At 37.2% G+C, this 25,282-nt stretch overlaps 2 protein-coding genes across 10 annotated transcripts in view; one reads left to right on the forward strand and one right to left on the reverse strand.

Moving 5' to 3' along the window:
• Nucleotides 1-8,153, reverse strand: part of SPATA17 (spermatogenesis associated 17) — an 82,902-nt gene extending 74,749 nt beyond the window's left edge. Inside the window, exons 1-3 of the mRNA XM_015857265.2 lie at nucleotides 7,910-8,153; nucleotides 3,960-4,049; nucleotides 2,687-2,768 (exon numbers count right to left, since the gene is read on the reverse strand). Of these exons, the coding sequence (XP_015712751.1) occupies nucleotides 2,687-2,768; nucleotides 3,960-4,049; nucleotides 7,910-7,977 (240 nt within the window). The 5' untranslated portion in view covers nucleotides 7,978-8,153. The remainder of the gene's footprint in view (nucleotides 1-2,686; nucleotides 2,769-3,959; nucleotides 4,050-7,909) is intronic.
• The window catches only part of GPATCH2 (G-patch domain containing 2), a 96,337-nt gene continuing 79,111 nt past the window's right edge, over nucleotides 8,057-25,282 (forward strand). For 2 of the 9 annotated variants that reach the window (XM_015857254.2, XM_015857264.2), the window contains exons 1-4: nucleotides 8,174-8,536; nucleotides 15,266-15,976; nucleotides 19,693-19,754; nucleotides 25,032-25,214. In XM_015857254.2, the coding sequence (XP_015712740.1) occupies nucleotides 8,202-8,536; nucleotides 15,266-15,976; nucleotides 19,693-19,754; nucleotides 25,032-25,214 (1,291 nt within the window). In that variant the 5' untranslated portion in view covers nucleotides 8,174-8,201. The other 7 variants (XM_015857261.2, XM_015857257.1, XM_015857256.2 and 4 more) reach the window with 7 other exon arrangements.

The following is a 25,282-nucleotide window of genomic DNA, read 5'->3' on the forward strand; positions in this document are numbered from 1 at the left end:
CTATTTAAAAACATGTTTGGAGATCACTTACAAATATTTTCTGATCATCATTACTATTTTCTTTGCATTTATACAGATAATATGAGCAGCCAATTTCTAAGACCCAGAGCTGTGACTGCAAACAGACATAGAGAAGGAACAGTCATCTGGTCTGAGTTAATGTGCTTTTCTTATAAAAGAAATAAGTGTTTGAATAATTCCTGCTGATCTGGGAATTTAAAACTGGCTACTGAGTTGAAGCTAAATAATTTAAGATGGTTTCAAACTATCTACCGTAACATACTTTTTAGATATACATATTCTTCCAAAGGGAGCTGAAAACAAGCCCATTGTGCATGCCAACTTCATTTAATAATGAAATGCTAGAATTCCATTTGCCTCAACAGGCGACTTCTTGTCTTTGGGAACTATTATAAAATGGAACACAAAGATACAGACTGATTCATGGTTTGGTGTTTGCCTGGTTTTAAAACTCATCCTTTCCTCCAGGCACTTTAAGACTTTCAAAACCTACTACTACCAATGTAACAAAGGCATTAAGAAACTTATAGTAGTAGCTCAGTTCTTAATTTTAACTTGATATTAACGTTAAGAAAGAAACCTTTTTACCAAAGCTGCTATAATATAGAAAGCTCCATAGCTTTGGTAGCGTAAACTCTATAAATAGATTTTTTTATTAAGTTAATGAATGTTAAAAATCAACAAAAGAGGCACTAGAGGAGTAACAAATGAAATACTAGTAGTGATGCACATATGGACAGCCAATCTGATGAGCCTCAGCCTTTGTTATTTTCCGCATCAGTACCACTCACATTTCACAATTTTGAATATAATCATTAAAATGATTTACTATCTATGAATCATGGGTATTTTGTGCATATGCTTTGCCTTGTTTGCTGGCAGCAGATACCAATATAGTCATTATCAGCTGAGAAATTTTGAAGTGACCAAATTTTTTTGTGTTTAAGAAACCATCATGTCAAACATATTCCTGCATTTCATTATCATGAGTCACTACAACTACTGTTAGCAAGAGTTCAACGTGAACATTAAGTGGTCTTCTAACTGAAAAATTGCATTTAACCACTGATAAGAATTTTGCTTCATTTCAAAATTTTTCAGATTCACCCAGTCACTGAGTGTGGCAAAACAGGGATGAATATAGGGAATGAACAAGAACTTTGCGTCTAAATCCAATCTGATAACAGATAATATATAATATAGCAGTCTAAAGGGGAAAAATTATCTGATACTTGTATAGTTTTCATGTTGGCTTCCAATCAGACTGGGCTATTCAGTCCTCTCTAAAGAGTCAGGAAGCACAAATTGAGGCATTCGAGGGAAAATATGGTTTTTTATGCTGATTGCTCCACATCACTTGCTGATGAGATTCTGTTTTTCTGACGTTCTGGATAATATTGGATGAACGTCAGAAACTAGATGGACTTCTAGTATAATTTTGAATAAGTTTTTAAGTGGGTGTGCTGTGCTTAAGGCTTTGTCATACATTACAGCACAGAAACCAAACTTCCATAAATTCAAGGACAATATTCAGTGAAGTTCTTTTTCTCTTTTTTTCTTATTGAGAATCCAGTCCAACTACACAGCTTTCTAGCCTACATAAAATAATAATAATAATAATAATAATAATAATAATAATAAATAGGAGTGTTTTAGAAGATGGAGTGAGAATCACAGCCTGAAAGGATTACTTATTTAATATAATAAATAAGTTATATATATATATATATAACTTATATAAATAAGTTATATATATATATATAAAATAAAGGATTACTTAATTAATTATTTTAAAAATTTTAATTAATTACATAAAGGTAAGCCAGGAAGTCTGGAAGAGGTAAAATTTTAATTAGGTTACTGATAATTGTAGGAAAGGAATAGAAAAGTTTTAGGCATACAAGCTTTCAATCACAAAAACATAGTTTAGTAGGAGGCATGGACATTAGCCTGTAACATACGAGTTATAATGGCTCAGCTTTTTCCTTCTGCTCAACTTGTCAGTTTTGACTAAATACAACTATTAAAAAAAAATCATCAAGAATAAATGACTAACAAGCCAAAATTACTGTAAAATATTAACACAAATTGACAAATTACAGAAGTTAACTACACATTAAAAACTTTATTATTTTAAGTTAAAGATAAATTAGCTTCTTCTTAATCTCCTAAACCTGTTAAAAAGGTTTCAGCTAGTGTGCTGTCATATACTTTCACTATCTTATGCTCTTTCAAGGGAATTAGATTCACTGTGATCTGCTGTGTGCCTTAAGGCAAAACCTCAAACACTTCAAGGTTCATTAAGTAGAAATTTAAGGCACTAAAATAAAGAACAGTGGTATGTAGAGATACAGGCTTATATTATAGAATTATATAGAATTAGAATTAATGGCAGAATTAGAAATTCTACCAGCAAGAACAAACAAACAAAATCTCACTGCTGGATTGGGAACTGATACTCCAGAGCTGCAAACACTTTAGAACTAACTTGACTATCATGAACAGACAAAAATTCATGGTGTTTTTCATCACAGTAACAGTTAAGTATATGACTGCATGCATCAAGAATCAAAGTTTCAGCTCTTAAATTTCAAGGCACGTAAATGAATTACTCCGTATTTATTCCATAAATACTCAAACAAGATTTTTAAACCTGATTTTCTACCTTAGTCTCTTCTCTGAAGTATCTTCTGCTTTGATAACCTCTCCACCATTTCTGTATAAGAATCACCATTTTGCTCAGATATCTAAAATTAAACATATTTAGAAATGTTATTTTGAAAACGTACAACTGCAAATGCGTTATTTCCTAGTATTAAGAATAATGCATAGTGTATTATCCATACATACTCCAGAATGAAAGCCACTGCAAACCTACTTGATACACATACATGCATTTTACAGACATGAGTAATTGTTTATGATCTCCATTTTACAAATGGTGAAAAACATGTAATGAAACATTTAAAAAAATGACTTGGCCAAATTGAGCAGTGGAATTTAGTTTTCTACAATATGAGTTCAGTTACCAAATGCTCACTAGGCGATACTTTTAATGTCCACAGTAACTGAGATATGAAAAGTCACTACAAACAGCATTTCTGAGGAATATCCTCATTTCCCCAGTCACACTGAGATCTCTTAATTAATGCTTTCTATCTATTAGGATCTATTAGTGTAGTGTTGGTAGGACCAACCAAATTATATTCTAAAGATTTGACTTATGAATTGGTATCAAAATAAACTGAACTTATTCACAGATAATGGGAAAGACTGACAAATGTGTCCTGATGTGTAGCCATCATATAGTTCTCTGTAATATGCAAATCCAAAACAATTAATACAACCTTTATAATATGCGAGGTTGGGAAATGAGTACTCCTTCTTGGACTGAAGGGGCAGGTGCCAATCTCTTCAGGTGAAAAAACCAGGGCCCAAGGGAATGGCATGAAGACATGTCTGAGCAGGGTTGGGTTGGGGATTAGGAAATGGTTCTTTGCCATAAGGTGATGGGCATGGAAAAGGCTGCCCAGGGCAGTGGTAGTGGTCCTGTCCTTCCAGAGATCAAGGATCACTTGGACAACCCCATGAGTCATAGGGTTAGAATTTTGGGTGGTGCTATTTGGAGCCAGGAGTTGGGACTTGATGATCCTTATGGATCCCTTACAACTTGGAACATTCTATGATTCTATTTATGAAAATGGACTGTTTCTGTATTACTTATTAGCTGCTTATTAGCATCTTGACATTTTAATCCCATGCTGTTCTGAAAATCAAAAATTAATATATTTTTTAGAGTAGAGCATATGTTTTATCCATTTGATAAATTTTTTTATTTTTAAAAAGATTTCATTTCATTAAAATCAAGAAATACTATGAGAAATTTTAGAAAGAAATTCAGAAATGAAATACAGATTAAAATACGTCTAACATACTACCTCAGATAGGCTCGGACTCTGCATCCTCGAAACCAGCTCTGAATCTTGACAGCAGCTTTGTACACTATTTTTCTTTCTTCATCCACAGATCTGATAATATGAGAAGGAATAGTAAGTTATAGTAATAATAGAAAATATAAAAATTAATTAACACTTGTTTTAATTAACAATTTACTACCAAAACAGAAAATTCTCTGTTATTATTTCTTATTGTAGCTGGTGATCTTTTTCACTGGATTTTTGCACCCACAACTAAAACAGCTACAGAGAATTATAGTACTCAATGCAACAGCTTATTGAGCTCAAGGATATGACTTAGTGGAGGTTTTTAGAGTTAGGGTACTGGTTAGGCTTTGGTTGGACTTGATGATCTTCAAGATCTTATCCAACCTGGGTAATTCTATGATTCTATGACTCAAATATGTAGAATTTGGAGATAATGTAAAAATGAAATTGGCAGATCATTGGTGTGTGCTGCAGGCCAGAAAAGAGGGAGCAAAAGGAAACAAAGGAAGTAGAAACATGCTGAGACTGCAGGATTGACTAGCGGAGATGCTAGAGGAACTGATGATTAAGTGAGGGTATAGAGAAAGATGAAGAATTTGTTTTTAAGTTACATGAGAAGAAAGGTTATCTACAGAGATACTGGTCAGGCAGCTGAAGGTGCAACATGACCTTAAATGGAGAACTGATGACCTCAAAGAGACCTTCAAGAACTATTACTTGTCAAAGTCTTATGTTAAATTAGATAGTAAAATTGAAAAGCGTGTGCAGAAATGGGGCAAGAAACACAAGCAAAAGGGCCTCATCAAGAAGTTACTTAGTAATTCCAAGAGATAGCCCCTGCTTGTCTTCTTCCTGTGACTGTCTATTAGGAGAACAGTGACTGTGGAAAAGCAAAACGTCACATAAGGAAACTAGGAATCTAAAAGAGACTAAAGATGAGAGTTTTCAGAGAGTTCAAGAAGAAATAATTACTACAAGTCCCAGTGCTGAGGGGCTGAATCTTTTTTATTTAAGCAGATCATGAACAGAGTTTTTCTTGCAGTTTAGTTTCACAAGTTTCTACTTTGCCTTGTCAGCAAATAAGTGGTTTGGAGCATAAGTTGTTCAATATGTTATCTATCCTCCTGATCAGACTGCATAGTTGCCAGAGTGTTTCAATTAGGCTTGAAGAGTGAAAAATACTTCTCAAATACAGTATATTACAGTATGTAAAAGTAGTTCCATGACAAAATAAGTGCGCTAACAGATCCTGTATATTCTAATGCTAACTGTGAGAAAGTGCAGGCTTAATGCTTCTTTGCAGTGTGTTATAATTGGGCAAGTCCCTCCCTAGGAGGGTGCTTTCCCTAAGAAGAGAGAGAGTTTAGGAGATCCCATACTCTGACACAAAATGGAGTTCTGCATAAAGAATGACAGGAACATTACTAAGATCAGAAGAACAGCCAGGTTAAATTAATCTCTGGTCTAACCACAATCAACAGGTGGGAACATTACAGCCATCAGCCTGCCCTGATCTTTAATGGAACAGATATAGAGTCCTCAAACAGGAAATGCATTCTGAAAGATAAAGGTTTTCTAATTTGGGATTTGCTTTCAGGCACTTTAATTGCTGCATTCTGCCTGCAGAAGCAATTTCTAGCAAGAATATTTAGCTCTCACCAGGGTCCCGTAAAGTCAAATTGATCTGGAGTTTCTGCATGTTCTACAAAGTTCTGCTTTTAGGTTTTGACAGATAAGTAAAGAAAGATGTGCATATATATATACACACATATATATAATATATATATATATATATATATATTGTTGTTATTTTGTGTTTTTGTTTTTAAATCTGTTTGGTACTCATAGACCTAAACCCTACAGGCTTTACTATTGGAGGTACTTGAAAACAGCACAATTAATACCAAAATAACCCCAACAATCTGACTACTTTTCTGCAGTTTCTGATGTTTTAGATAAATTTAAGCCTTTGGGAAACCTGATATTTCATGGCAGAATAAGGACTTCAAAAAGTGCTTTTTAAAACCACCACTGATTTCTGTATGAATACCGTTCAGCTAATGATAATGAATTATCATTACACACAGATTACACACACAGGTACTCACAGCATCCCAGATTTGGCTATTTTAACAGACCCATTACTGTAAATAGAGCAGTTCTGCAGTGGAAGTGAAAGCTGTTGTTTCACTTTGCACAAAACAGTTCAAAGACTACTGCAAAACTGACACACTTCAATGCCCAAAGTTTGTTAAATTTAAAAGTAAAGCAAAAGATCTTTGCATTCATGTAGCATTCCACATCTTTATATTCTTCATTCACTGGGCTGGGATGAACAACCATTCTCAACTAACCTTAAGTATAATGAAGCAAAATGCTGAGGAGCATTGAAAACATGTAATAAATAATTTCATCTTCATTTTTATTTAGAAAATGCAGAGCAAGTCCGATGATCTACTGGGGCTGTGCTATCTATAAAGGAATGCACCTCTGAGAGTATTTTGTCTCATCATTGCCTAAACATTACAAGGGGCTTTACAATTTCTGCCACTTCACAAAAGCAATTAATATGCAACTCGATTATTAATACTTTAAGCAGACATGAAATCAGATGCAGTGTTTTAAGGACAAAAACCAGTGGGCATGGTGGTGGTGGGTTGGCAGTTTGATGACAATATTGGTGATTTAGCGATCGTTTCCAAACTTCTCTGATTCTATCAAAATCTCTAAACAAGTTGTTCTGATTTGTTTCAAGGTTTTACTGACAGCCTTGTTGAAGTAGTTCAAGATTTGTGCTCTAAAGAACAGAGATCAAATCATTGGTCAGCCCTTTAGCTCAATGGGAGTGTTTGAAGCCTCTAATTTAAATTCTTAGGGTGTGTAAGATCCCTTCCAACCCAAACCATTCTATCAGCCTGTGCTAAGAGAAGATCATACAGCCAACTGCTGTGTATACAGCTCCAACAGTATGAACCAAAGTTCAGCAAAAGAACAAGTAACAGAACACTTTATATGCAGGCAGAACTTCAACTCTTAACTTTTAGTAACGTTACAGCTGTGCTATTGATGCTTATGGTGTTGTAATTGGTTTCTGAAAGAAATGCTGCATTAAATAGTGAAGAAAAAGTAAAGCAACTATCCTAAATATGTGAGTTTTAATGTTACCCATGCACTAACAAATACAGTTCATTTAGGTTTACAGTATGAATTCACAAAGTAATAAAATAGGTCTTAAAACATCTTATTTCCTAAAACATGATATGAGTCATCAGCTCCTGCCTTTGTTGTCATGAAAACCCTTAGAATCCCTGGGCCAAGGAGATGGCAACAGGTGGCCTGGGCAGATGGTGCTCTGTCCTGGGACATCTCAGCAGTGCAGGTGTCTCCTTCCTTCGAAGGAGAAATATAAAACCTGTCCTGTGTGCTGTAGAGGACTGATGTCCTGAACCAGAAAAACCAAGGACCAGTCAAACTCAACGATCTGACGTAGCAACAAGGCACAGTTTCAAACACTGTGGATATTAAGTATCAACTCTCTCAACGACTGAGGGACTTTCAGTTGCTTAATGTGAATAAATAAATAGATAGGCAAATAAATAAATAAACAGTTTCAGCAATTTCAATACCTTTCAGCAGCACAAGTTAAACATCGAGTAAAAGTCACACTTCTGGGCCAGAATAGCACGGACCCTCACGGTTTCGGCGCTTCACGTGAGGCTTTTCCAGATGCCGGTTTTCCCGGCCGGGTATGATTAGGACAGTGCCAATTTCCACCTCCTAACCGGACCCTCTAGGGAACCTGCTACTCACTTCCCTCAGACCCCCCGGCAGCACAGATGGGGACGAGCAGCCGCCATCTCGCAGCCGGGGAAGGACGGGGCTGGCAGCGGTACAGGCGGCCCCTTCCCAGCTCCAGGATCCGCGTCCCATCCCGCTGGAGTTACCTGTTCTTACGGAAATACTCCTCCCGCAGCCGCGAGAGCCTCTCCTCCAGCCGAACCAGCTCAGCCATGCTCCCCCCGCCTTTCCGACGCCACAGCCTCCATGGCAACGGGGCCGCACCACTCTCCGAACCCGCGGGGGGGAAGCGGCGTATCCGACGGCCCTGCCGACAAGGAGCGAAAGGCACGAGGGCAGCGGGAGCACAGCGGGCCGGGAGCCGTGAGGAACTGTAAGGAGGGAGCGAGGTGCAGGAGGGTGCGTGCGGCGGTGCGGACGGAGAGGGGGAGAGGCGAGATGGTGGTCGCGGCCACCTTCCTCCCGGAGTCGCGGCCGCTTCCGGGCTCTCATCATGGGGGACTGAGGAGCAGAGCTGGTAGCTCGTGTCCTCCCCGTCTGGCCCTCGCCGCCGCCACCCCCGGCCCCCGTGGCGGCTCCCCTCGGCTCAGTCTTTGCGAAGCGGCGCCAGCCTCCCTGGGGAGCGGCCGGGGCAGGCGCCGGGTTCATGTTCCGGGTCGCCGAACCCAACCCGACCCGAGCTCCGGCAGCGAGGAAGAGCTGGTGAGGCCGGGCGGCGGGGCTGCCGCTTGGGTGGGAGGGGAAGCGCCGAGGGAACGTCGTCACAGTACCGGGTATGGGGTTCAGTGCTGGGAGTGATGTGCCTCGGGCTCGGCCTTTGCCCAGGCTCTGCAGGGTTTTGTTTTTCACCGAGGCACATCTGCCTTGTTCGCCTCACCCCTTGGTGTAGGCTGAGAAGATATCCAGTGAGGTGAGACTGATGCTCTGGGCCCGTGTTGATTCGAACCGAGAATCAACAAGTGTGGCTTTGGGCGATGGCCGACAGAAGCGTAGTAGGTTCAGCTCAATGTGGTTCATGTGTTGGTTGTTTCCAGATGCTGGGGCAGCACGTGGCAATGAAAGGTTTTAAAGCTGGTGACAGGTGTGGAGCACAGCTCTTTTGGGGAGCAGCTGAGGGAACTGGAGAAGAGGAGGCTCAGGGAGACAATAACACCCTCCACAACTGCCTAAAAGGACGTTGTGGCAAGGGGGGGGGGGTTCAGCCTCTTCTGCTGGGTAGCAGTTACAGGACAAGAAGGGATGCCCTCGAGTTGCACCAGGGGAGGTTCAGGTTGAATATTAGGAAGTATTTGTTCCCAAAAAGGAGTGATAAAGCACTGGCCCAGGCTGCCTAGGAAGGCAATGGAGTTACCGCCCCTGGGGGACTCAAGAAACATGTGGATTCTTTGGATCATTATGAGCACAGTGATTCCAAAGGTTTTATTACATCACTAGTAGGACTATGGACAATGGTAACTCAGTAGCAGAAGATGGAAGTGAGTGTTGTTTACAAGCAGTGGAGATCAAAAGGCTGTTTGTGGGGAGCCCTGATGAATGAGAGGCATCCCAGCTTTGGAAACCAGGTTTCATTTCCTTCACAACCAGCTGGCATTAATCTCCTGCACAGTATTTTTATTTCTTGTATATCTCATAGGGAACTTAATGCTTGATTTCATTTTCACAAATGGAAGTGGAGACATGTGAGATGAGTTGGTTTTGTTATTTGGTTTGTTGGTTTTGTTTATTTTTCTTTAATGTTGATGATGATTTCAGGCCTGGCTTGAAGCTTCACTGCTCTTTCTAGAGGCAGTTTCTGTATAGAAACGTCTGCATGTAGATTTTTCAACAGATTTGCTCTTATTGTTGTCTTTGTTTCTTACATAGGCATGGGGAAGAAGAGGAGGATGGATTTAGTATTTAAATTACTCCTCCACTTCATTTGACAGCATCACTTTTTTCCCTGGCTTTTTTCATGGCTTATTACTTTATATGAGAGAAGGCTTTCAAACTAGGATTGTATTAGCCTAGATAGCACATAGGTCTAGAAAACATGACTAGTAACATTAGCATACGTATTTGCCTACTCTAACTTCAGTTGATGTAGTTCATAACGCTTCAGAGAATGAGGCGTGTTTTTTTGGCAGAACTATACTTACTTTATTAGTAATAATAACATTATTACTAATGCTGCATGTAGAAGAAGCATGGCTTAAGACCATCCTAACTTGTATCTTTACTATGAGAAAGTTTTCATTATATAGTTAATTTGTCATTTGTCTTTAAGTTTTATTATTTTCTGCCCATGTAAAGTAATTTAATTCCTGAGGCTTTAAAATGGAAGTTCAGCAAAGCAGGCTATGTGATTTTGACATATACTCCTGTAAGTGTCCTGGGGCAGCGATGATTTTGCTTGTCCAAATACACTGCCCAGAGATATTCAGTACTGAGAGAGATATCGACATCTTGTAATTTATAGGACTGTTAGTTTAGTAGTTCTGAAGGGAGATCCATTAAAAATTCTAAAGGTCCCACAGAGTTGCACTTTTCTTATCCTAGTTCTGTCATTTAAAAGAAGCCTTTTTGAAATGCAGCGAAGTATTTTTCAATGCGTAATACTTAATGTAGAAAATAAAGAACTTGGTCATAATAAAAATGTTAAGGCACTAAAAAAGTTCAGTTTCTGAACTGCTGTAGAGTAGAATTGTTCACTTTGGTGTATGTACTTTGAAAGCAACGGTTTTTCGTTTTCTTCCTACGAGTACCTATGACAACTCAGGAATAGTTTGCAATTTGGATGCTTACTGGGCACTCTGATTCTTAGAGCGATGACTTTGATGGTACAGCAAATTATCACCATTTGACAGTTCGTGTGATTCTCCACCTTGACAATTAATTAATGAAGTCAAACATCTGAAAAGGGCAAGCATATCAGTAAATGGGAGCAATAGTATTGCAAGAATTGCTACCTCTCATGATAAATTGCCCCAAACCTCATTTCTCGCTGACCAATTCATTTGTGTTGGACCGTTATTAAATGTCAACATCTTTCTGACTGTATACTGTTGCACAGCACTGAATACTTCTTCACTGTTAAATATGAGTGGAGAGTGTTGTTTAAAAGGTTTGACAGTATTTGTTGTTTCTCCTTCTTAGGTAAATAGCAATTGTAGGAAAGCCAGAGGAACTAGTTACAGGTTTGTTTGGCTTTAATTTTTAGGGGGACCAGCAGCATGATCAGCTGATGAAATTCCATCATTCCTCATATGCTTTCTCTTGTATAGGTCAAATGTAGTAGTATTCCTAAACCACGTCTAAAGTGTTTTCTTAAATGCAGAGTCTGGACTGAGAATTGACTTTAATATATAAATTGGGGAATAAACTGTTGTTTGTGCAGATAATCATCTAGAAGCTATGTATGTGATATCAAAACTAGTTCATTGAAAATTCCAGCAAGTGTAGAAAGTGTACATCTATAATTGTAGAACTATGACTTAAGTAAAATTTCCTTTTTTTGAGGCTCTTCTGCACTTCTGGTTGTTCATGAAACGGACTTACATACATATAAATATATATATATATATATATATATAAAAATATATATATATATGCACACACGTCTTCCTACAAAAGAGAGTTTTCCTACCTTAAAGATGAACTATAGCCTAAGATTTGGGGCTTAGTCTTCACAGGAAGCACCGGGCCAGATTCATAGAAGTGGAGGAGATTCTCTTTTGCTTGACTGCTATCTGCTATGACCGTGATGGTTATTGGTACAGGAGTGGAATGCATTGGGGTCATTGTGTAACTTCTGCAAACCTGTTAGAGAAAACCTAAAGGTGTAGCTAGATGCAGATCAGAATTGGATTCTCTGGGTCCTCCTGTTGAGGATGGCTACTTGATGACTGGTGAGTTTAAATAATGGAGGCCCAACTTCTGTTTCTTCTATATAAAATAAATGTGTATACCATAATATATAACAACAACAAAAAAAAAGTCAGTCTTTTCCTTGCCTACTATAGTATCTTATCAGCTGTTTAGTAATTTGTACTTATGCTGCTCTGACATGATTTCTACTTCATGCTTATCCCTAGAACAGAGAAAGTTCATTGGAATAGGTAAATTCTCTTGGCAGGGCAGTAAGATTTTTCATCTCCTGCATCCTCCCGAGTGCTTACATCTGTTCAGTCAAAATTTCAGCTTTGTGCAGCATTGATGTGGTCTTAAAACTGTTGTTTTGAGAAAATAAACTCTGAGATGGAAAAAAACTGTAATGCCTGTTTGCAGATTACGGTGCAGTGTGAGTACAGTTGTGTTACAAGACATCAAGGAATCCATATGAGACAAGATTATGTAAGTCTGGTTTTATAATCCTAGTGTGCAAGGGAACACTTGATTTTCCTGTGCGTTTAGCTTGTGATCAAGGTTGATTGCGAAGGTAGCGAAAATAATGGATCTGAGGAAACTGCTTTTCTTTGGATTTGTTATCAGTGGTTCCTTTTCAGAACTGATGAGGCAGACATGGCATAACTTCTGCTGCATGGAACACTTCGTCTATTTAACAGAAAAATCTATAGAACTAGAAAGTAAATGTAAATACAGCTGTCAGTAGAAGATATTACTTCTTCTTAAGAGTCTTGCAACTGTATTAGCTCTTTTGTCAGTGTGTTAAATGTTTGTTATATGTTTCATGAGCAGTCAGAGCTCTGCATTATGTGTTTTAGGTGGGAAGTGAACAGAAAGTATGATAGTTGATTTGCAAAAAACAAGTGCCTAAGTAGTAGTACTAATAGGAATTGGTACTACTATTTAGTACTTAATGGAATTGTTAGTACTACTTCCCATTAGTGGTTTCTATACTGAATATTAATGGTGTAGGTGAACTGTGTGAACTGTGTTTTGGGGTAGGTAAAAGCAGTTCTCTGCAACCTACTCTGGTAAGGATAGAGAAGAAATGGGTCAGATTTAAGTGACCTACGAGAAAATTGCTTCAGATAATTGTAAAAATCAGCGTAGGCAAGTTATATTTCCTTATAGTAGAATCTTCTCCTAGTGAGGACATTAGTGTTTATTGCTGGCTATGGGCTGTTGCTGTAACAACATTTTTATAGCCTGCTGTGAGTCATGCTAAACTACAGCTCAACTTAATATTTTATCTATCAAAGTGTGTTGTTCTGTGTTCCTTATTGCCGTCTTTGAAATTTCTTGTCTTAGAGAATACAGTTCAGACTCACAGGTAATGTCTTTAATACTTTTTTTTGTCTGACTCCCGTTATCACAGTTGTTTCTCTACCTATTTCAAACACAAATATTTTTGTTACAGTGATGATTAAAGTGTACTATGTGGGGTTGGAATGCAGCCTTGACAGCTGGTTGTGATCAATGCAGAAAGCTGCAAAACTGGGTTTGTCTGATAAATAGTACAGTGGTAGCCATATGCTCTTTAATTTTAGAACAGTTGAACAAAAATCTGTTCCCATCTGATACCAGAGAGATCATAGCAAGAGAAAGGGGAGCTCCAATAAAATTAGAGAGATTCCTTTTTTTCTTCAGAAATAAAGTCTTGATGTTAGCCATCCTCACATTGAAAGTACAGTGAGGTTAAAATGCTGAAGTACAATGTGTTGGGGTAAAATCTACTACAAAAGAAACCTATCCCATGCAATAAGAGAAACTTCAGGAACCAAAGGCAAGAATTAGTTTTAAATCATTGTAATGCTGTATGCCTAGAAGTATAAATAAGCACCTAGAATTCTAGATTAATAGACTTTCGCTTCTCTCCCTGAGTTTTCAGGTAATAACTGCTTCGTTTGAAAGACTTTTCCAGCTATGTTGTTTCTCTGGCTTTTGAGAGTGCTTTTCTATGCATATGGATATTTTAATTCTTGGGAACCAAATGGATTAAGGAGGGTTGTAGAGAGTTTGATTCTTAGGAACACCGGGATTAAAAGCAGTTGTAGCAATCTTTCAAAGCTTTTTCATTTCTTACAGGATAATGCAAAGATTCTCTTGCGCTAAGAGACAAAGAAAATGTTAAGTGAGAGAAATGGGACTAGAGATTATAGCAGGTTAGAAAAAGATACAAAGAATAAATGCAATTGACAGAGTAGTTTTGGGAACTCAAAATGGTCTTATGTTTTTAGCACTGCTTTTGGTGAGGTTGCTGTTGAAATTCTAAGTATATCTGTGTAAAAGGAAAATGTATCGTTTCCTTAGGTAAGAGTTTTCATGACCAACTTGGACTTGTTCTTAAGTGTTCTCATCTGACCCTCTGTTAATATTTAACATTTGTGTGTTTCTGTGATCCTGACTATTCAGTGATTACTGTCTTAGCATCTTTAACATTGGAGTTTGTGGTGAATGAGGGAACTTATGTGCTATGCATACAGTATTTCTCAATATCTACAACTCTGTTGATGTGAATAGATAATTAGTTATTAATTCTGTCGTTAAGTTGTATTACAAAACAAATAATTTTAATCTTGATTTTAAACATCCTGTGTAAAACATATAGACAGTCCTTCTATTAATCAATTGACATAGTGGTGTGAAGGGCATGAATTTTCTTGGCTATATGTCAACAAAAATGATCTTCCTGTACTTTGATGTGAAAATCTGTTCCTTGTGTTTACAGAGAAGGGTCGCTGCCTTCAGAGAAGGATTAGAGTTCAGCAGCCAATTGTTTTCTTTTTGTAGTTGTGTTCATGTAAAGCATGGGTGAAGTTACTAAAGCCTGCTGAGTTAGGCATGCTAAGAGCTGGAGAAGCTTGAGGAGGGAGCAGTTTAAAAGGCTAAGTCAGTAATCAGTCATTGTGATTAGGGATTCTTTTTCTTACACAAGTGTGTGACTCTAATGATGCTATTGCCTAGACATGGTGGGAAACTTTGCATTTAATACTCTGGAATTACTTTTAGCAGGGTATTCTCCCTACTTAATATCATTCCCCTGAATCATTTGGAAAGATGGTATTAGTCACTATTTAAAATATATATATATATATATATCAAAGAATAACTGTCTTAATTTTGGCATCTAGTTACTGTCAAGACATAATTAACCTTAAAATATTTTATCACAGTGACAACTCTTAAACAGAACTCACTAATATACTATCAAGGAAGAATATTATGTATTCGGTTTCCCATTCGTAACATTAAAAGATGCTCCCAGCCTGAGCTTAGAGTAAAAGTTCTTACTGTGGTGGTGCCATCACCAAGTGTAATCCTTGAAAGTAATGAAAATATGGTGAGGTTAAAAAAAAAAAAGCAGATAGAAAGAAAAATGTTGCTCTCGCCTCCAGAAGAGAAAATTGGGAAGGTAATTCAAAAGGAGAGTATACTGATAAGTATACTGCAAGTTCTGTAGGACTGACTGAGAAGGATTTTGATCTCAGCAGAAATACAATAGCATTTGTAGAGTAGAGAATAAGAGTACATTGCATAAAGTGACTTAAACGATCTTATGTAAAACTGTTAATAGTTTTTTTAGATTAATTTGCTGTTTGTTTTTCTCTTGGAAATTATAGGCATTTCAGTAGGACTATGGAGGAGCTGGTTCACGATCTAGTCTCAGCACTGGAAGAAAGTTCGGAGCAAGCCAGAGGAGGTTTTGCTGATACTGGAGATCATTCTCGAAGTGTCTCTTGTCTTCTGAAGCGGCAGGCAAGAAAAAGGAGGGGACGAAAAAGGCGTTCATTTACCACCCATCATCCCTGGGAGACTGGTCACTGTTTAAGTGAAGGTTCTGATTCCAGTTTGGAAGAATCAAGCAAAGACTACAGGGAGAATCATACTAACAAGAAAGACCACAGTGACTCTGATGACCAGTTGTTGATTGCTAAACGCAGGCCTTCCTCAAACTTAAATAACATTAGAGGCAAAAGACCTCTATGGCACGAACCAGATTTGGCTGTGGACAATTTAGGAAACAGAACTTTGCGCAGGAGAAGAAAGGTGAAACGAATGGCAATAGATCTGCCATCAGAAGTTTCTAATGCACTGACAATAACTCAACAGCAGGATAATAGAGATCAAGAAATGGACAATGACAATAAATCATACCAACATCAGGAGTTTTCTAAGAGCAAAGTGAAAAAGAGGAAAGTAGCTGCAGTTCGACATGGACCAGAAATCTTGGATGAAGGAGTAGTAATAGAAAATGAAGAAATGAGCCAAGCAAATAAGGACAAAATGGAGTATGAAGAGCAAAAGGGCTCGGATGAGAACATGAGCGACAGGTTATTTTTCTTTCTCTTTACAGAAACTTTAGATAATATTTGCCTGTGTTTCTATTACTAGTATTGGAAATATCTGTGCTTTTTTTTTCTTTCATTTCAGAGTCAGATTGCTTGTACAAACGGCAATCTTTTGTACAAACCCTAAAAAACCCTAAAAAATTTTAGGGTTGCTTGATGTTTTTTGTGGTTTTTTTTCTTGGGTTTTTTTTTTTTTGTTGTTTGTTTTGTTGTTTTTTTTTCTTTGACATAAGTTTGCAGTTTTTTAATATAGACTGAGCTGAATTGATCAGGTAAATGGAATCCAGCATAAAATAGTCAGGTAGCAGAGGTAGTAATAATAGTAATAGTACATCGTAATTGTTTCAAGGTTAAGAATGATAGAATATAGAAATGATTAATCCTCTTTGTTGTCTTTTTTTAGTGTTTTTTTTCCTGAGTATTTCAACTGGAAACAGTTCTCAGACAATCTCACAGGCAAAAATTACCATGTTCATAATTTCTAGACACTGATGCTTTGGTTATTATCTCTTAATCAGAAAGGCTGTTAGTATTTAGGTTTATCTTTTAGACAGTATGTTTTTCTTTGTCGTGGGCATAAAAAGTCTGCAGGTTGTTAAGGATATACATCATTTATGAAATGCATAAACCAATTTACAGTTCAGAAACACCTGAGCTTGCCATTAGAGAAATGGGGGAATGATGACCCTTTGGCAGTACACCTCATCCATCCATTTCAGACAGCAGGCATACTACAATGGTAATTGTTTTGAAAGTACTATTTTGACAACACAGTAAGGTGTTAGTCATTTTTCCACCATACACAGGGGACTTTACCTGCAGGGCCTGGTAAGCCTGATTATGTTTATCCCGTGTGTCTGGTTCTCAGTGCAGAACTGTCAACAAGAAAGACTCCTATTAGAACATGTAACTTTGATCAGTTGCTTGACAGAACTACTGTCCCTGTTTGGTTGTGTTTTTGTTGTTAGATTTTTTTTTTCCCTAGGCATTTTATCTACAAGCTGTTGAACAGACAGATTGGTTACAGTAATAATAGCAGTGCTGATAAGTGACTGACTAACTCCAATTATTGTCTGAAAAGTTATTTGAGTTGTTTAATTACATGCTGGCATTGTCTCTCACCAGCAGATCATAAGCAGTTGAAAAAGTAGTGTGAATCTTGACTTCTAAAGTCTTCCTTAAGTCTCAGTTACTAGAACAGAAGCAGTACTACTTGGCAGCCAGTTTAGCTTCAGACATCTCACTTCACATTGAAGTCAGAGGTATGTCTCATCAGGGAGCCTTTAGAACACTTCCCTCTTTGATACAGGGAATTGGCCTCCCTCAGGATCAGTACCTAAAGACAGATGATTAGAAATCTTCCCAGGAGCTTGGAACTGTTGCATGTTTCATCCTCTGTGCATGCAACACATTTTTCAAAGTTTGTTTTTAAAATATTTTCTCAATGTTGATTCCTACTTTTTTTTTTTTTCCTCTTTGAAGTTCAGGGCTCAGTTTTCTGGCTCTCAATGCCAGTATCTAGATGATATGATAATAGCAGGATTAATTAGTAACCACAAGGCAAGGGGACAGTTTGCTAGTAATGATGACGTAAGGAGATTATTGCCTTTTCTTTTGTTTCCACAAATGTTTAGATAAAGCTTTGAAAGCTTTTTCAGTATCAGAGGTGTTCCTGCAGAGTTTTTGCTTGCTGTTTTTTATTGCTGAAGGGAATCTGACTTAGTTCATTGACTGCCATGTTGCAATTTTCTCAGGTGGAGCTCCTGCCTAATCCTAACTGTGGCCTGAGAATAATGAACACTGGTTGTTGTGGGATATGTCGGCTTTGTATTGTTTGTAATTTAATGGGGTTTTTTTGTTCATTTTAATTTATTTTTTAACAAGGGGGAAAAAGTCTGTTTGAATGCTCCACGTTGTTATGTTGTTGTAAACTGGCTGGTCCTTCAGTAAAAATAATCGCACAATTAAAAAGTCATATTTAAACAAACAAACAAACAAGAAAAGACAACCAAAAAACTCTGTTCCCAAAATATGGAATAATAGGAAAATTCGGTGGGGTAAAATGAAAGAAATATTAAGGCTGAAAGCCTTTTCGACCTTTCATCTTAAGAATGATAAGTGAACAGAAAGCATCCATATAAAGGAGGTACTTTTTCTTTAGATATGATGTAAAATTGTATACAACTAAATGTAAGGCTAGTAAAGTTATTTGTGTTGCAATTAATTTGCTGATGATTGTTAGAGAAAAGTTACTACTATTCACAGCATCAAAAGGCTTATGTCTTAGTCTCCTTCAAGAAAGATAGTTACAATATCAACATTTGTAATATGTCACCTTTCTTCTGCTTAAAACAGCCGTACAAATCAAGTGCGTGAGTCTCTGTTTTGTTTATATTATGTAAAACATGAGTATAAGTTTTGCTTGTTTTGTAAGAATATATGTAAGCAGAACATGCAGCAATGATTAAGGAAGCTTCCATCTTCAAAGTTATGTACATGATAACAAAACAAGAAACTCCACGCTGCTTATTGGTTCCTGATACCGTATTGTTTAACGTGTTGGAATGTTCTTTTGGTAAGCAGAGAAATGTAAAAAGAACTTGTGGTTTGTTACAGGTGTGGCTTGTGTGTAATGTTGAGAGTAACTGTAGTATTTGCAGCTTTAATTTGAATGTATGGCAAGTTGATTATTATTTTTTCCCCCTCAAATTGCTTAATGTTCCACTGTAAGTAGAACATGATTAACTTTTGGTGAGATTACTTCCTGCTCTATTCAATGGAAAGTAATAAGTGATTTACAAAAATTCCTTGTAGGTGAAACTTGCCAAATTGCGAGTTGTATTATTAAAAGAAGAGAATATTTTAAGTGTTTAGAGATGCATGGAGTGATTTCTTTGCAATATGCGTACAGTAAAGAGAGAAGTACATTGATGAATCTGTTGTTTTTCTTGAGAGAAATTACATGCACATTGTATACAGGCATTCTGATTTTAATGTTCTAACAGAAACTGTGGAGGAGTGATCTGTACCTTCTTTGCTTTTGTTTGTGGTTTGTTTTTGTTTTTTTTTTCTTGGTATTGTGTTCATTGTGTTGGCGGTGTTACAACCATTGACCATACTTTGTCAAGATAGCGTTTATTTTTATATACTTTGCTACTAGTGCTGTCAATATTTTTTCTTTCTCAGCGAGACAATAATATATTGTGAATCCTTAAGCAATGAATTTTTCAGATTATTTGCCAGTGATATTTAGAAAGATAATTTGTATTTTTTCAGATTCCGATACTTCACATGCTGAAGGAAAGCATAGATTGCTTTTGATGGAAATTTTTCCTATTTTATTGAGCAGTGGTGTTCCAGAAGCTGAATTGCATAGAATAAGAAAGGAGCAGTGAGCATTTGATGGAAGCACATATTAAAATGCATCAATTGTGTCAGCACCTCATAGCAGTCACATCTGGCCTACTGTCAGGGTACCATTAGATTCCTGTGGTTTTATGTTCCAAAAATAATATTCTGTAGTTAATGGAACTAGGATATTTGCAGTTTGATTAAAAAATAATAATAATGCAATCCTACTTTCTTTCTGATCTTTATTGTGCTTAAGTTCCATCTGAGCACAGCCTTCTCTCCTTAACATTTTACGACTGAAAGATCAATTATTCTTTTGATCTCTTTTTTTCTTTCTCTTATTACAGTGAATCCAGCAGTCTGAGCAGCAGTGATGCTGGTTTGTTTACCAATGATGAGGGAAGACAAGGTATTGAAACTATCTTTTCTTTTACCCCTCAAACAACCTCAATTGAAATTCCATTAAGTGTTACAAGTTATTTCATGAGTTAATTACTGTTTGAATTGCTGTTACTATTTTAATGAGCTGAAATAGAGCTTTCTTTCAGAGGTTTGGAAGTGTTATGAGTGGACGTCCAAACCCATGACTTAATTTATAAAAAATACATCTTTTAGATATTTTAAACTTATAAAAAGATTTTAAAGATATTCTAATTATCTAAACTACTTTTTAATGCTTTGAGCACTCCACTTTTCTGACAAGACCGTGCGATCATAATACTGCCTTTCAGACTATTTTTGATGTGGCTTTTTTCTTTTATTCCCCAAGTTGATGTATTTGTTTTTTTCTGGAGATGACATTTACTGAACAGCCACTCAATTTTATCAGTCTGACTGACAACAGATGTACCCTGTTTTAAGTCTCTCTTCTCAGAAAAACTTGAATTTAAATTAAAAATGCAGTAAAGATTCAAAATTTCCTTTATTATACGTGATCTTATCACATTTTTATATGTTATAATTACTTAGGGTAATGTTCCAATATTCTGTTTGTTTTCAAGCACAGTTTTCACTGAGCTGTTTGAAGTGCAACTCATTTAACCCGCACAGTGCTAGCATATTTGACAAACTCACAGTGTAGGAACCTGCAATTTTTGATAATGTAAAAAGATAAAGCAAAAACAGTCCCTCAAGTAATTAAGACTTGCTATGTTGTTGATTCTAAGTTGGTGGTGTTGGAAACTACTAGGTCTGCTCCTGAAGTAATGTGTATTTTTTACGTTGGCCCACAGCGTCAGAGGTGGATGTTGGTGGCATGGCGGTAGTACTTGAACCTTCCCACTGATATCCATTACATGTCGTTGTCATGAGACAGATGGCAGCAGAGGGGCAATCTGACAGTATGGTATCTGATGTGGAAGTGCAAATGAAGCAAAGAGGTGGAATTGAATTCTTCCAAGCAGAAAATATTGCATCCATTGACATTCAGCAATACTTGTTGAAAGTTTATGGAGACCAAACAGTGAATGTGAGCACAGGGAGGCAGTGGGTGTTGCATCTGAGCAGTGGTGACAGCAAAATGAAGTATAAGCTGTGTTCTAGATGGCCATGCAGATTTTTACAAGCATTCAGGCTCTTGGTGGTGACTATGTTGAAGAATGGTGTTTTGTAGCTCCCATTCTAAGTATCTCATTTTTCCTGCATTAACATGGAGCTTTTCTGAGTAAGTTAGGTTGTCTTTGAAAGTTTAGGTCGACCTTTTAAATTTTTAAAAATACAAAAATCAAAATGAGATACCTACAAAAGATTTACATTTTTATCCCCAGATAAATTTCCTTTTTGACTTGCAGTTTTTAAAAACATTTGTTCTCTACTTTTGCATGTACGAGTTAACACATTTCGCTGCTACGCATTTTTGAAGGGCCCTTCTGATGTGTTAGTGTCAATATTGTGTTGTACAACACAATAGGCCTCACTAGTAGGACCACCTGCAGTTCTAAGGCACTTTACACCTTAAGCTTCCAGCACTATATTAACAAAGCTGTAACATTTAAATAATGTTATTCATGATCATACTTTTTGGAGAAACGGGGGGGCAAGGGATGGAGGAATGTCAAATAGCAATTTCTTAAAATAAATGTTTGCTCTCCAACATCTATAAGTGCGCTTTGGGAAAATAAAAATTTGACTTAAGGCCTCTTAGATCATGATAGGTAGCACTGAAAATGTCTTTAAGATTGCAGAAAACTGGAAGCACAGTTACAATGTTAGTCTTACGTAGCTGAAATTGAAGATGGTCAGGGAATGAAGTTCTGCTGTGACTAAACTTTTAAATCTAGCTGTATTGTTATTTTGTGATAAAACATATATTAATTAAAATGCCCTCTTAAATATTCCAGTACTCATTTTGTGTATCTTTTTTGTTTTCTATACTGATAAGTTAATTTGAGTCTTACATAGCATCTCTGCTAGTTGCAGTTGTCAATGTTGCTTTCTGATAATACAAGAAATAGTAAGTGTAATAGTAAGCATAGGTGCAAAAACTTTCAACTTTTGTGGCTAGTTTTAGTTTTTGTAGGTGCGGAAGAAACATGAAGCTGATATATGTGAACAAAATAATTGAAATACTCCCTATTGTCTGTGGATCACAGCTGTAGAAGTCAAAGCAGACGTCACGTGGTGTTACTGGAGAATATGAGAGAGGAGGAACTGAAGTGCCTTGAAATTTCAGAATTAATTTGACATTCTTGTTATGATTGAACATAAATTGCTTCAAGGTAATCTATGAAGCAATGGTTCTGGTCAAAAGCAAGTGTGTTTTATTTTAAATAGGTGGAGAGTGTGGGGGCTCAGATCTGTTTCTGGAGATCTAGAGGTATTTTTAACTTTACCGTGTCTTGAAAGAATGTGATGTTTTAACGTAGTCTTGAGTTAAATAGAGATGGTGTTCAGCAGCCCTAAGAGGAAAAGAAGTGTTGTCCATCATTTGAAATATTTTGAAGGCAAAAATTCTGCTTTGAATTTGAGAACTGCCAATTCAGTAAGACAAAGTCAAAGTGCTGTGTTGCTCAGCTCTTGAACTAGGAGGCCTTCGTGTTATATTCTCTGTACATGCATGGTCTGAAATAGATTGAACAGACTGGATCTTCCCTGAGCTCTTTTGAAAAGGGTGATATCTTAGGGTGAAGCAGCAGGTAAGCAAAATGTCTGAGAGTGCTCTCACCTAGATAAGAATAGCAGTAATAGGCTTATGCCCATCTCAAAGTGATAATCCAATCGAAAATAGTCAAGAGATTCAGAGTTGTTTTTCAGCTTGCATGTGCACTTTATGCAGGAATACCTGAATTCTTTCATCATGTCAGAAAAACCTACAAGGTTCAGCTCCAAAATCTTATATTGTATCTTTGTCAAGAAGTAACTGGCCAGTAAAGGAGGTGTAAGAAAATAAAAGCCCAGTTGTGAAGACTATGTCAAAATTCTTTCTTAATTTCGTTGATGAAAGGAAACTACTTTGAGTTACTTGTAGTATTTTTTTTAATTAATCAAGGTAACTGGAGCTCACATCTTATGACAGAATATTCAAAGGTTATTTGCACAAAGATTTGGAAGATCTAAACAACGGAGTCCAAACTTAGATTATTGGAATTAACTTTTTTCAGCCCACCAACCTATCACCACTGTCTGTGTTCAGTACACTTAGGCATTCTCCAAAGTAATTATACCTGACCAAAGTGAAACAAGAATGGAATTAATGGTGAATGCCTTCATGAATAGTAATAGCTATAAATGAGAATCACAGAATCCTTAGAGTTGGAAGGGACCTCTGAAAGCCATCTAGTCCAACTCCCCTACAATGAACAGGGACACCTAGATCAGGTTGCCCAGGGCCTTATCCAGCCTCACCTTGGAAATCTCCAGGGATGTGGCATCAACCACATCACTGGGCACTCTGTTCCAGTGTCTCACTGCCCTCACAGTAGAAGTTTTTTCCTTATATCTGACTTAAATCTACCCCCTTTGAACTTGAAGTCATTTCCCCTTGTTCTAGCACCACATACTCTGCTAAAGTCTGTCCTCTTCTTCCCTGAGCTCCCCTTTAAGTAAATGAAAGTCTGCTCTCAGGTCACCTCATAGCTTTCTCTTCTTGAGGCTGAAGAGCCCCAGCTCTCAGCCTGTCCTAGTGGGAAAGGTGTTAAATTCCATGGATCATTTTTGTGGCCCTTCTCTGGATGTGCTCCAGCAGGTCTATGCCTCTCCTGCACTGAGGACTCCACACCTGGATGCAGTACTCCACGTAAGGCCTCACTAGTGCAGAGCATAAGGGGAAGATCATCTCATTGACCTTCTGGCCACACTTCTTTTGATGCAGCCCAGGGTACAGTTGACTTTTTGGGCTGTGAAGGCACATTGCTGCCTCATGTCCAGCTTTCAATTCATCAGAACCCCCAGGATCTTTTTGGCAGTGCTGCACTCAGTTCTTTCATCCCCTTGTTTATATTGGTAATAGGGGTTGCCTTGACCAAGGTGCAAGATCTTGCATTTGGATTTGTTCAACTGGGCCCACTGCTTAAGCCTGTCTAGGTCCCTCTGGATGGCATCCTGTTGCTCTGGTGTGTCGACTGCACCCCACAGCTTAGTGTCATCCAATAGATCCTCTGAATAAGCTGAATTCTGCTTGAAAAGTCTTCAAACATTACTATGCAACAAATTCCAATTTGGAGAAAGTGTGTTGAATTTTATTTCAAATAAAATTCTTTATTAGATTTTCATATTTGTGTTTTCCCATTGTGAGAAGGAGTAGTAATGTCATTTCACACTAATGCATTTTGTTCTTAAATTGGTGTTTTAAATCTTGCCTTTATGTCTTGAGTCTTGCCTAATAAAAATAAGTAAATACTTTGAGGAAGAGTTGAAATATATAGCACACCCTTCAAAAATCTAACTTTTGGATATATGGCAAGTTTTCTTGCTTGTCTTTGAAGATATTTTCTAGTATTCTGTCACCTATGTAGTTTGTTTATAAGATGTTTTAAAAACAAACAGTAATTTATTTTAATTGCTGGTATTTTTATGAGGCACATGTCAGATCAGATTTTCAGTCATCTCGCTTTTGCCGTTGACTCCATGTATTTAAATACTACATCTGTAAATGTTAGTAAAATGACCAGCTTTGTAGAATAATGTAGTGTAATTCTCAATCACATGGTACTGTCAGTTTTCATTTAAAATCAACTTTTTCAAAACTTATTTCTAAATGAACTTAATCAGATTAACTTCATTTAGTCACATCTGTTCATGATTGTTTTCCCCTCTTACTAGCCATACAAATCATGAAATTAAGCTAATTATATACCATTATCATCTGCAAAGAACTAGTTTCACAGTTTTATACCTTTTAATTCCCTGCAGGAGATTAAAGCTTGTTTTTTGTTAATATGTAAAGTGCAGCAACTTAAATGGATTTCCCTGCAGTTATTGCCAAAGGATTAACTAGTTTATTATTGTTTTTCACTATTGTAAATTGGTTTTAAAACATTACGTTTTATGTGCTTTCATTGATGGCAACACTTGTCATGCTATTGAGAAACATTTTCCAAATAGAACTGCCTTACACAAGTAATTGTTGTACAACTATAAAGCAAAAGAAAGAATTGTCCTGTCAGAGTTTATGGATGGTAACATCTGACTTTTATCTTCTCTGCTCCTCCCTGTTTTCTGGGGGGTTTCGGTGTATGTCCCTACACAGGTGATGATGAGCAGAGTGATTGGTTTCATGAAAATGAATCTGGTGGAGCATGTGGAATTACAGGAGTCATTCCTTGGTGGGATCAAGAAGACTCTAGAGAACTGGAGAGAGAATTGCCTGACCCAGTCTTTGAAAGTATCTTAACTGGTACCTTCCCCCTCATGTCCCATTCAGGGAGGAGAGGTAAGTGACAATCATATGCAAACTGTAGAATCACTTGGGTACAGTAGAAAGATGTCTGTAGATTAAAG

The sequence above is a fragment of the Coturnix japonica genome, chromosome 3 (assembly GCF_001577835.2).
Source record: "Coturnix japonica isolate 7356 chromosome 3, Coturnix japonica 2.1, whole genome shotgun sequence".
NCBI classification, from domain to species: Eukaryota; Metazoa; Chordata; class Aves; order Galliformes; family Phasianidae; genus Coturnix; species Coturnix japonica.